General features: G+C 41.5%; 4 protein-coding genes across 6 annotated transcripts in view; 2 read left to right on the top strand and 2 right to left on the bottom strand.

Annotated features, from left to right (window-relative positions):
- Window positions 1-32: 32 nt before the first annotated feature.
- On the top strand, window positions 33-1,830 carry LOC108099142 (cyclin-J). Its single transcript, XM_017202484.2, has 4 exons — window positions 33-242; window positions 331-517; window positions 621-1,043; window positions 1,106-1,830. Exons 1-4 carry the CDS (start codon window positions 159-161, stop codon window positions 1,561-1,563), a joined length of 1,152 nt encoding a protein of 383 aa, XP_017057973.1. The 5' UTR covers window positions 33-158; the 3' UTR covers window positions 1,564-1,830.
- LOC108099141 (solute carrier family 35 member C2) lies at window positions 1,659-4,874 on the bottom strand. 2 transcript variants are annotated; one of them, XM_017202483.2, is made up of 4 exons: window positions 4,648-4,874; window positions 3,950-4,599; window positions 3,105-3,357; window positions 1,659-3,045 (listed from the first exon to the last, which is right to left on the bottom strand). In XM_017202483.2, exons 2-4 carry the CDS (start codon window positions 4,562-4,564, stop codon window positions 2,495-2,497), a joined length of 1,419 nt encoding a protein of 472 aa, XP_017057972.1. In that variant the 5' UTR covers window positions 4,565-4,599; window positions 4,648-4,874; the 3' UTR covers window positions 1,659-2,494. The 2 variants fall into 2 exon arrangements, with proteins under 2 accessions (XP_017057972.1, XP_017057971.1); XM_017202482.2 differs by having other exon boundaries at window positions 3,950-4,583.
- Window positions 4,875-5,027: 153 nt separating this feature from the next.
- On the bottom strand, window positions 5,028-5,591 carry LOC108099143. The gene is made up of 2 exons (XM_017202486.1): window positions 5,396-5,591; window positions 5,028-5,329 (listed from the first exon to the last, which is right to left on the bottom strand). Exons 1-2 carry the CDS (start codon window positions 5,508-5,510, stop codon window positions 5,295-5,297), a joined length of 150 nt encoding a protein of 49 aa, XP_017057975.1. The 5' UTR covers window positions 5,511-5,591; the 3' UTR covers window positions 5,028-5,294.
- A 169-nt stretch (window positions 5,592-5,760) lies between these two features.
- Window positions 5,761-11,642, top strand: part of LOC108099169 — a 39,932-nt gene continuing 34,050 nt past the window's right edge. For both annotated transcript variants that reach the window (XM_017202526.2, XM_017202525.2), the window contains exon 1: window positions 5,761-5,995. In XM_017202526.2, coding sequence (XP_017058015.2) covers window positions 5,975-5,995 — 21 coding nt within the window. In that variant the 5' untranslated portion in view covers window positions 5,761-5,974. The remainder of the gene's footprint in view (window positions 5,996-11,642) is intronic.

Here is an 11,642-nt window from a genome sequence, read left to right as displayed (position 1 = left end):
GCAGCATTGCTCGATAAACTTTGTGGTAGCACTGACAAGCACCGTTATCCCGCCATGTTTTTCCGGGTTTTGTTTTCTATTCCTTATTCGCATCGGAGTTTTCAGTTCGCATAGGTGAAGATTTTTATAAGTGAAGAACTGAAGAAAACTAGGAAAAGATGGACGAGACTTTGGCTGTCGAGGAGAACATCTTCGTGGTGAATCCTAATTTGGAAAAGGATCACTTGCAATCTGACGTCGAGGTAATTGGTTATGAACTTATGTATGAAATTTGGTTTCCGAAATAATCCTGATAATTTCTGATATAATTAACTGGTTTCCAATTTATAGCGCCTGGCGAAGACCCATTGGCTAAAAGACTATGCACGTGACATATTTTTGACCATGAAGGAGCAGGAGATGCGCCGCTTGCCGCTATTTTTCCTGTCTCCCCAATTGGATGAACGCTACAAGATGCTGCAGTTGCTCCAACTAGTGACTGGCACCTACAAACTAAGTCGATGTGCACTGCACCTGGGTGAGCACTGTACAGTGGAGCTTTGCTAACCTAAACTACCAAATATGATACCATTTTCTTGGTGCTCAGAAGTATATTTTTTGATAATCCTTTTTTATTCCAGCCGCTTACTACCTGGATCGCTTTATGGACCGCTACAAAATCCGGCAGGACAAGCTGCAACTCGTTGCGATCACGAGTCTCCATATTGCAGCTCAGATCGAGAACACAGACGCGTTCATCCCGCGCTACAGCGAAATGAACCGTCTGGTCAAGAATGCCTACACCGGATTTGAATACAAGGCCGTGGAGAGGAAGCTCCTGTGCTTCCTTGACTTCGAGCTGGTGCGTCCCACAATTGCCAGCTTTGTGGAGCTGTTCGCCTGCAGCTTCCTCACTCGCTCCGACTTTGCGGCCTACTCCGAGATGCTGAATGACATCGAAAGGGAGCATAACTTTCTGCCCTATCAGCGATACGGAAGCTTTGAGCAAATGCTGGCCGTCTTGGCACAGCTGCTGCTCCGCATGGCAGACTTCACATTGACCAGTAAGCAGGCTGTCTTGCCAGAAACAGTGTTCGAAATTGTACAACATTGCATTCCCTTACAGTCACCACATTCGCCAGGGAACCCCCCTCTTTGCTGGCCGCCGTCTGCATTGCGGCTGTTCGCCAGGTCAGCGGGGTCAGGCGCTGGTCGCAGTACCTCGTCGGACTGACCTCCTACACAGACGCCCACGTCGAGCCCTTCATTGACGTGCTGTCCGGCTACCCTTTCTACCAGTCACTCCAGCCCGTTTGCGAACTTCCGTCTAATCAGAGCAACGAGAGTCTGTCTAGTCCCGATTCCGGCTTCGAGGAATCTCTCAACGAACGCACAGGCCTGGTGGTGTCCAACGAAGTGGTCACGCTGGGGGTGGGTGCCTACAACATCATTACAGTGCAGCTGCAGGAAGCTGCTCCGGTTTCGACCAAAGCGGTTTCCGAGCTTCAGCCGACTCTCAAGCGTCAGCGCCTCGAAGATGATCCGGAAAATGGACCGCCTCTAAAGCAAACCAAAGATAAGTAATGTAAAGCATAGGCGAACCAATATCATTTGGCGCAACGCCAAATAGTTTTCCGGTTCCCATACCTCAATAGCGTGGATATGACCCTGTTCAATTGATTTGAACCGCCGCCATATCGTAATCGTTATATTCTTTAATATATACGTGTTTAATATATACTTGAAATTACCTTATAAACTTATGAATACAAAATGTCAAAAACTCAACAAAAATGAGGCGTTATCAACTAAAACAATAAAGACGTTATTTATAATTTTCTACAAAAACAATGGCTCGTGTTTAATTTTATCAGACATTTTTCAAGATGTCAAATGCAAAGTTTCTTAAAACTAAACTGTTTACAAATAAATTTGGAATGCCGGATTGGAGTTGCCAATTAAGGAACAATAAAAGGTCTTTAAGGCTTTCTTATTTCTTATTTTTACAGAGGTTTCAAGACTTAATTGTAAGTTCTTACGAAAAAAAAACGAGATAGTTTTTGGGGCTTGAAGGTAGCGTTGGACAACAATCAAAAAATTTTAAAATGCAAATTAGAAATGTTGATAATTGGCACAAAACAGCTGACAATTTAAAAATGTTCAGATAAAATTAAGAGAATTGTGGAAAACTAATACCTGTTGTCCAAAGATTACCGATCGTTCCGCTGTCTTGTTTGTTTTGTCAAAATGGAAAGCAGTCAAAAAAGAGAGTTATCTATATTTCTTTTAATTTTTACCTCATAATTATAGCTGCAAAATGCACAAAGCGGGAATGCAACCGGGAAATCGGAAAGTTCTCAGTGTCGGAAGCAGCCGGGAAATCTCAAACTAACTAACTTACTTAAACCTGCATTGCTATCCCAGTGTAGTAAGTAGTTGTGTGGGGAATGGAGCTCGTAACATAGGATCGTTTGAATTTACAACATTTACAGGACATCTGTACAAGGATCGGCTTTCATCGCTGCATGTCGCGTCGCTTCAGCACATCGAAGATCACATCGGAGGCGTTCTGTTTGTTGCTGGGGTCGTGGCCAGACTCGTCCTCGGAATCAGTTTGCTCCAGCAATGGCACCGTGAGCGTGGAGTGCGACTTCACATGCACTCCCGCAATCGCACTGCCCTCGTTGAAGTTGTACTCCCCCGCGGGCGACTCGTCCTGGTCGTCGTTGAACCCCTGTTCCTTCTGCTGCCTCTGCGTCTCCTTCATGCTGGTGTACTTGTGCAGGAGGTGGCACACAATGCCCGCCAGGCAGATGACCAAGCCGATGTAGTTGATAACACTCAGCTGGTCCTTCTTGAGGGTCACGGCCAGGGCCAACTGGCAGATGTCCTTAAAGATCCCGGCTATCGAGAGCGTCAGGCTGGAGGTCTTGCAGAGTACCAGGAACTCGCTGAACTCCATGAGGAAGGCGAGCAGGGCTCCAGCGGTTATCCTCGCAATAGCCCAGGTAATCTCGTGCGAGGAGTGGTTGTGCAGGTCCTCGCTTACTGCGAAGAGGTTGGCCCCTTTAAGGAATCACCAGTTATTAAATGCACATTGCAGCATAAAGACTTCGGAAACCCACCTTCGATTCCTAAGACTAGTGGCACCAAAGAGGCAATCATCCACGGCTGCATGTAGTAGATCATGTCGATGGGGTTGTGCAATCCCAGCTTGGACTTCTGCATTATGAACTGCGCAAAACTCCACCGCAGTCCGCTGCTCAGCGAGGCGAAGAGGATGAAGAAGAAGCCCAGGGCGTTGAACTGCGTGGACTTGTAGGTGAACATCACCAGCCCGGTGCCTATCAGGCCCACAATCGACACCAGATACCAGCTCTAAAAGTAAATAATGCCGTTAATGCACAATCAATATCTATATCTGTATGGGGGTGCGAAATTAAAATTAGCTGCAACGCATTTTGAAAAACCTGAGGAACAAGTTAACACATGATACATTTTATGAATTTAAAGTTTTTCGATGTTCTTTAAATGTTGATTCTCTAATGGATACTCAATCTAATTTAAAGCGGTTATAGCCTTTTCGTATAATTTAACTTATAAAAATGTGCAGTAATAATATTTAAAACATGCTCATAAATAAGTAAACTTTTCTTATCTGAAAACGAAAAGTTATTAACCAATATAATTACAAGTATTTGTAATCTCTTAGTATATGTTTCGAGATATCATTTTCAATTTTCTTTTTATCTGACTGTTGTCAGATATAATGATTGAGCAACAATTGAATAACAAAAGGTTTTGATTTAATGCCTTTTATCAGTACAAAAAATGAATTAGTTTTCAGCTTGTTTCTTTGGGTGCTTTCATTATAATTAAAAAGATAAAAATATAAAGACGTAACTCTGCACCGGAGAATTATTTTTCAGGGCTCTAAAGCTCCCTTTTCTTTCTATAAAATAAACCTTACCTTTTTTTCAAGGCCCAAAGCGATGGCGAACAGCAAGATGAAGACGATCGTCGAGGACTTGGTCATGGTGTACAGGGAAATGGGCACCAGGGCTAGCCCCCAGTTGGAGAACCCAATGTCGATGGCACTGGCAACTCCCGTGGGTGCCATTTTCCTCAGGGCCACTCTCCAATCCAGCTGGACCCTGGATCGGCCCATCCTCATCCTGTAAATCTTTCGCGCCAACGCGGCCAGAAGAAATTTAACAACAAGGTGGTACGTCACGATGGCCAGGGGAAAGGGCATCTGCCGATTGATGTCCGTTTGGTAGAAGGTCAGCGAGATGGAGAGCGTCAGATACAAAAGAATGATGGCCAACGTGCCCACCGCCATTTGCATCATCATGTTCTCCTGGGCTAAAGTGCTGGTCTCCCCAACTCCCTGGGTTTCTCCCGGTCCGGACTTGCCGATAGCGTACTTAAAGTTGCTCTGCCGTGAACGGTTTCCATTATTCAGCGTCGTTTTCTGCGATTTCTGGCCGAGATTGAGCTCGATTTCCTCTTCTTCCGCTTCGCTGGCATTTCCATTTGCACTCACCTCGCCGGAATTCAGGCGCTCGTACTTGGCCGCCACCATTATATATTATCGGGAGTACCTGTCAAAGTAGATATCTAAAGACGTTAAGTGTAAACATGGCAAAACGCAACGCGGCACCTTACTTCGTTCGTTATCTTGGAGAGCACGTCCATATGTTAAGCGTGTTTCGCCGCTTTTTCTTCTCTCTGTTTGTTATCTGCTACGTTACTATATACGCATATGTACGGCGACTCGATCGTGCAATAATGGTAATTGGTTTAATGGGTTTTACGCCGTCATTTCAACAAAAACTTCTTTCTTATTGCCAACTGTTTTCTTGCCAGCTGTTTATACACACGCAGTGCTGGCACTTGCAATAAAATACCACAAAAATACTAGTCAGAGATGGCATATCGGCTATTTTCCCGCTATATTTGGATAGTGGTACAATATAGTGATAGCTATGCTGCAGACTTGGGTTCTTTTTGAAACCGCATTAGAGCTTTTAAATTAAACCCATTCCTTTTTGTTCTTTACTTTATGTGTTTATTCACTTTCTACATTTTGTAAAACGATTTATGTTCAGGAACATCCTCAATTTTATTCAAACTTAAAAATGCCTTGAGTTAAATCTTTGCCCATTAGCCAAAGTGCCTTTAGATAAATGCATTTCGCGTGCCATTATGATTTGACTAAAATTGCTTGAACAACTAGGTAATTGATAACTTCCTGATAGAAGCAAACTGCTAATGGTTATCCCCGATCTTCCATTATATAGTTAACTTTATTCCTATGCCGAATTTATCTGCTGCAGGACCACGGGAGCTGTTTTAACAGAGAAAACAAATGAGTTGTTTTATATAGAGCACTTTACATAAGAACTTTACATACCCAGTCGAACAGCTGCGATAATTGCGCCAAACAGAATGAAATTGAAACGGACTTCGGAGGCCACGCGCTTTTGCTCCTCGGCGGGGTCGGGCTGCGACTGTTGGAGGCGAAACATGTCTGTTTAGGTTGATATTTATAAGTTATTTATTTATTTACAAGAAAACGTGCGGAGCACTGAAAACTGATAACAAGTGTGGCCGTAGCAGGGGTAGTGAAATTAACCATCCGGTATTTCACCGAAGTTTCCCACCCACAATTGTTTTGGTATATTTTTCGGACTGGTCGCACTTGTCCTTTCGGCAGGATAAAAATCCGTGAGTATCCTGCTCGCCAAAAAAGGATTTTTAGTTGATTTCAGCAGCAGCAACTCGTCGGATTCGTTGCGTATCATAGGTTCGCGAATTTCACCCTAAAGCTCGTACAATTAAAATCGAAAAAGCAGAAAGAAACAAGCAAAATGCGGTGCGGCTTTAAGAAATAAGTTGTTGAATCTTTTTGAAATAAAAAGTGTACAGAGCACAGCGACAAAGTGAGAAATATATCTCAGAGTGCAGTAAATACAATAAAACTTACAACAAAATGTCGACAGTTGTGGAACAGGTGAGAGAAGTGAAATAAAGCTAATCCAATATCGAGAAGGATTCTTTGTAGTATCCTTCCCAATATTCCAAGCTTATATAAACAGAGATTATCTTTCGTTGGGCGAAATGTTACGGTATTTTGCCTATAGGACCGCCGACTGCGTAACATTCAGTGTCAGTGTCTGTCAGTCTGCAAAAGTGTGTGTGTGTTGCTCATTAGGGTGGTTCAATCACAAGGACCAATAATAAATATATAAGAACTTAGAGGGAGTATAACTCTGATTCAATTTGTAGCAAATTGGTCGGGAAATGCAAAATCAGATTTCGGACTTCTGAAGTTTATTTTTGATATCGGAGTTTTTAAAATATTATTTAAACAACATAGTTATAGGTTCTATATATGTATATTTGCAAATGACAAATAAAATATATTTTTTGATTCATTTTACATTTTGTGTTGCGTATTTTATATTTATATCGTCATGCAAACAAATCTCAGAGCTCGAGTAAAAGATTTACAGAGTCACCTTAATTTCCAGGATACTCCCGCCATTCTGTCTTAGTATGCGTGCGTGTCTGGGTTTGGTTGTTTTTTGCATTTCCATGGCAACGTAACGGCAACTTCCTGAACGCCCGCCGCTTTCGATTTGACAGTAAAATTCGATTAATTTCTAATCGGCAGAAATCAGTGTGACAAGTGCAGACGACTCCAACCACTGGCCAAATATAAAGAGCTGCCATTTTGCAAACCAATTTCAATTCCCCATTCACATGCACACAATACAAACACACTGGCGCGGCGTAGCATGCAAATTTGGTTTGCCGTTTGCTGTCTGTGTGTGGGTGAAAGTGTCCTAGTATCGGTGGCCTGGTGTCGGTGATTTGACATTTTGTTGCACGAAAATCCTTCATCCTTCGACCATCGACCAACGTCGAGAGCCTTGGGCGATTTTCAAGTGCAGTTACACTCCGTAAGCGACTCAACTTGACGTCATAAATGCAAAATGAAGCTTTACCGCCTACAGTGGAGCTTCAATTTAAGCAACAAAGTCATTTTAAGTTTTTAAATGTCACAATATGCGGGCAATTTCAAGCTGAAGTTGTTGTTTTATATAAATCTGCAATTGGTTTTTAGACGTTGCTTTTGTTTTGAGTAAATAGAAAGGGAAAAATACAAACAAAGAATTAATTTATCGAACAGAATTCTTTTGACCCTCTTTGACCTAAATAATTGTTGTTTTTCATTTAGCAAAATGTCAAAAGTTATTCCGTATTATTATTTTAATTTTGTATGTCTGTATTATAGAATACAATAAATATTTGTCATTTTGCATTTTATTGCGGAAATATAAGATGAGTATTATTTATTGAGTATTTTTAATTGTAATTAAAAAGTTTAACTATGGAAGCCAACGAAATTATTCAACTGAAGCTGATTTAAAGACTTCCTTGTGGCGCGTTGAACTTTTTCAATTTCGTTTAATTCCTGCAGAAAATCCGCCTCATTCCCTGCCACTGTGGCTTTAATCAATTCCCCCCAGCTGGGACCGTGTAAAACTTAATATTTTCCTGCTGGAATTTCCCAGAGTCCTGTGTTCTCCTTGATTTTCATCCTGTCAAGTCAAAGTCAGTGGAACTTTTGTTGCATACTTCTCTGGGTGCGCATGTAGCGCGAGTCATTACGTTTTATAGACTTTATAAGAAGTTTCGTTTATGCAGTTTGCTCAAAAGTTTCCACCTAGGTAAATGCATGTATGTATCTTGGCTTTTTCTCCGCTTCGGAATTGTGGCGGCAAGACAAACAATTCCGCGAGGCTCCTCCTTTTACGGCCAGCCATTAAAGTTTTGGCTGCCGGCGCTGATGGATGTTAAGTTGCGAATTGGACCGATTCTTCATGCGGATGCGGGCAAATGCTGGAGTCGTTAAATTAATTTCCCGGAAAGGTGCGGAAGAGATATGCAGAAGCTCTTGAGAAATTGGGTCATGTGAAACCCAAATCCCATCTAAATTGTTTCTTTACCAAAAAACGACTTAAGTTTTGTGTTGCTTGGGAACTTCAAATTCTTATTTATAATTTCTGTAAGTCTCATTCTCATGTTAAGAACGAAAAATTCTATTAACCAAAGAAATCCTTCAATTCCTAAATAAAACGTGTAATTTATGGCTGCGGCTTATCTTGGCTTACTATTCGTTGTATCTGATTGTGTTCCTCAAGCTGAAGTTCCCGCGAATCCTCAACTTATAATAAAATATTTCAATGCTTGATGCTTTAATTTATGCGGCCATAAAGGCCAAGCGCCTGATATACATACATATATATACATAAATACATAAAAGTAGCTACCCCGTCAAGTGCAACACATAGGCCAACTATGCGGCCCTTTTGGCCCCCTTTTTTCCCACCATTGTAGCCCCCTTTTGTTACGTGAGAGGCTTCTTCCACCCACTTGCCACCCCCATTTTTTTGTGTGTGCGCCATTTTGTCAGAGCATAAATTACAACTTCAGGTGTAGTTTGGCGAGCGGAGAAAGGTGAAAGGGACTACCGTCTGTTGCTGCTGTCACTGTCGCCGGTCGTTGTTGCTTTTGTTGTTGTTTTTGTTGCTGCTTACATAATGTTAATGATGCCGCCCCAGCCGGCAAAACGGAAAATGGGGAAAAGCCGGTGGGTCGGGCAAATACGGGGGAAACTCGTTTCATGCTCTCTTCCGAAACAAAAGTCAAAAGAAGAGCAGGAACTGTCGCTCGTGACCTATGTGTGTACAATGGCCTCTAGTTTACAGGACTTGCATCCTCCTGCTGCCTGGTGTCCTGCAGCCATTATGTTGCAGTATTGTTACTCTTTAAATTGAGGGTTATAACGCTGAAGAGAAGTTGTATACAGTTTAAGTAAAGGGTTTTTCTTGATTTGGTTTGAAACAGTTTGTTTATAAAAAATAAACTTTAATTTAGTGAGGGAAGTGGTATATCATTAAAAAATTTAGGGACCTTTGATTCAACCATGTACATTTATAATTAAATAACCTTTATGTTAACTACTTAACATTGTTGTAAATAAACTATTAAAAAAACTTTATGTTAACTACTTAACAACTTGGTAGACAAATTTCACGTTTTCATAAAAAGAAAGAAACAAAATTAAAAGGTTTTTAGCCATTCATTTAAAGCAACATTTCTGTGGACTATAACAACAAAACGTCTATTTTCGCAGCGACCACGCCACCCTTAATCCTTCGGCTCCCATGTCCTGCGATAACTGTATATATAACATCTGCTGACTCATGGTTTTTTCATCTCTCGGTTTCGGGTTCTCGCTTCTCAACTTCCTTTTCGAATTTGCTGTCCCCTGCATATTATTTCAATTTGGCGGTGCAACAAAAGAGCTCTCCCCGGCTTTCCCCGCCTTCCGCTGTGAGTCACATGGCGTATGCGTAATGCAGGACCAAGGCTGCATCCCAAACCAGTTTCCCCAAGGATAATGGAGCTCGTTATGCTTATTTGCCCGCCCACGAGCACACTCTCGTGTGTGACTGACTGCGAGTGTGCGAGTATGTTGCAAAGGGAAATTGCCCCGAGGTCCTGACATGCACACACCCCCGCCTAACGAAAGGACATCTGCAGGGTTCATGGCCCCGGGCTGACCGCCAATGGACTGCATGCCGTAAAATTGCTTGCCCTTTGTGCATCCTTGATGTGTTCATCTGTCCCGGGCACTCAAGGTCAAATCCTAGATGTTTTGATTCAATTTATTGCCGCATACATTTCATGGCTCGTAAAAATCGAGGCGGGCGCCAAGGAGGAGTTCCAAACTCGAAATACCTTCGGGGCAACTGGGCAAAACATGGAATGTCTCAAAATTGCTCACTGTTTGCATATACAAGATTTCATTAGCTACAAAAAAAGAGAACAATAATTTAAGAAGCGACGCCCTTGAAGTCAACGGAAAAACAAAGTAATATCTATTCAAAAAGGTTTTGAAAACATTGCTTAATAGTTCAGGGATGTAAAAGATAGAAGAGATTAATAAATGAGAAAAATATAGAGAGGCTAAAATTTATATAGAGTGAAAAGCATGAAATACTTAAAAGGTTTTTTTACTTTTTTATTATTATTTCGAGCTCGCTTTTCCACTGAGTTCCTCAGATTGTTCCTGCCCCATTTCGACTGCGGCAACTCACTCCTCCTGTTGCCTCGCCACAGAAAAGGCAATATTTTGCTTGTCTGCCTCTATTTATCTTCGCCTTTGTCTCTGCCGTATTTTGATTGCTTTTCCAGCTTTTCCACACTCCCACAATTTGAGGTGACTCAATGTCTTGCTCATTTCCTTCGTGCGGCCGGAAAAGTCGGAAAACTACGAGTGTGTTGTGTGTGTGTGGAATTTTCTTTATCTGCTCCTTTCTGCTCTGGCGGGGAAAGCTGGAAAAGTTCCAAGTGTGTATGACTTCATATGTATGTCTCCTGCCCGATTTTCTCTCGAATTTCGGTTTGTTTTGGCCGGCTTGATTAGCATTCCTCCGTTTGGCCAATAGAAAAGGGGGATTAATTTAGGAATGGCTTTGTCTGTGAGAGAAATCAATTACAGTCGACTCTCGTTAATTCGAAACTCGAGGGACTCTTGAAATATTTCGAATTATCGAGTGTTTGAAATATCAAATGGTTCGAAATTTGTTCTAGGGCTCATAGCTAACACTAACTTTTAATATGCATACCAACGAAAGAGTAACAGTAACTGAATAACTACACAAACCAATTCGTAAGAAGTGTGTGCGTCAAAAACTACATAATCAAAACAAAAACAAAGGCAAGTTTGAACTTGTCGCAAAATTTTTTTCTCTGCAACTTTGAATTGTCGAGTGTTAGACGCTGATGAGTTCGAATTAACGCGTGGTTTTGTTAAATATCAATGATTTTTTCGTTCGAATTACCAAGTGTATGAAAATGTATTGATTTAGTTCGAAATATAAAGAGATTTCGTAGGGACCTCGTGATAACTTTGAATTATAGAGAGGTTCGAATTATCGCAGGTTTGAATTAACGAGAGTCGACTGTATATTGAAGTTTGCCAAGCGAGAGCTGCTTAAGTTGATGGGAAATGTTTGAATGAATTCGGGCAAGTGTTCAAACCAATTCAATTTGCTGGAATTGTGTGGGCATATATAAGTTGCAATAGGGCTTACCAATTTTGTAAAACATTTTCCAGCAATGACATTAAATACTAGCTATTATTATAACTGAATATTTAATGTAAAATGCGACAAACATAGTATATTGGACATTTAGAATGGTTCCTTTATTTTCCTCTGAAACAATAAAGACTTTGCCAAACTAATCTTGCTGAGCCAAAATCAATATTTTCATAACTCGCTTCGATTTCAGCATTCGTGTGCCAACATTGACTCATTAATTTGTGATGTTCCCCCATTTCTTGGCTTTCCCTAATCAAGGTCCTTTGCACCACCGTTGGCACCACATTAAGCGTTATCTCACGCCCTCAACTCGGCTTTTCCCCCGAGTTTCCCGCATTTGCCGCACTTGCCGACTTTTCCGGCTCTTCTCAGTTACTTCGATTGCGATTGTGTTTGCTGTCTGTTTTTGATAGCAACGAGTATTTTCATTTTTCCATCATTTTCTCCATGCACACATGTGTGTGTCTGTATGAGCGTGGT

This window comes from Drosophila ficusphila, unplaced genomic scaffold, assembly GCF_018152265.1.
Source record: "Drosophila ficusphila isolate 14025-0441.05 unplaced genomic scaffold, ASM1815226v1 contig_286, whole genome shotgun sequence".
NCBI classification, from domain to species: domain Eukaryota; kingdom Metazoa; phylum Arthropoda; class Insecta; order Diptera; family Drosophilidae; genus Drosophila; species Drosophila ficusphila.
The sequence above is the reverse complement of the archived record's forward strand: the minus strand, read 5'-3'. Positions and strand labels throughout refer to the sequence as shown.

What these genes read in the sequence shown, in the direction of transcription:
- LOC108099142 (XM_017202484.2), top strand. Translation starts at nt 159, where the DNA reads ATGGACGAGACTTTGGCTGTCGAGGAGAACATCTTCGTGGTGAATCCT. An exon ending in ACTTGCAATCTGACGTCGAG is followed by an intron (nt 243 to 330) that starts GTAATTGGTTAT and finishes TCCAATTTATAG; the next exon opens with CGCCTGGCGAAGACCCATTG. An exon ending in GGCAGACTTCACATTGACCA is followed by an intron (nt 1,044 to 1,105) that starts GTAAGCAGGCTG and finishes ATTCCCTTACAG; the next exon opens with TCACCACATTCGCCAGGGAA.
- LOC108099141 (XM_017202483.2), bottom strand. Translation starts at nt 4,564, where the DNA reads ATGGTGGCGGCCAAGTACGAGCGCCTGAATTCCGGCGAGGTGAGTGCA. An exon ending in CTTTGGGCCTTGAAAAAAAG is followed by an intron (nt 3,358 to 3,949) that starts GTAAGGTTTATT and finishes ATTTACTTTTAG; the next exon opens with AGCTGGTATCTGGTGTCGAT. An exon ending in ACTAGTCTTAGGAATCGAAG is followed by an intron (nt 3,046 to 3,104) that starts GTGGGTTTCCGA and finishes GATTCCTTAAAG; the next exon opens with GGGCCAACCTCTTCGCAGTA.
- LOC108099143 (XM_017202486.1), bottom strand. Translation starts at nt 5,510, where the DNA reads ATGTTTCGCCTCCAACAGTCGCAGCCCGACCCCGCCGAGGAGCAAAAG. An exon ending in TATCGCAGCTGTTCGACTGG is followed by an intron (nt 5,330 to 5,395) that starts GTATGTAAAGTT and finishes CTGTTAAAACAG; the next exon opens with CTCCCGTGGTCCTGCAGCAG.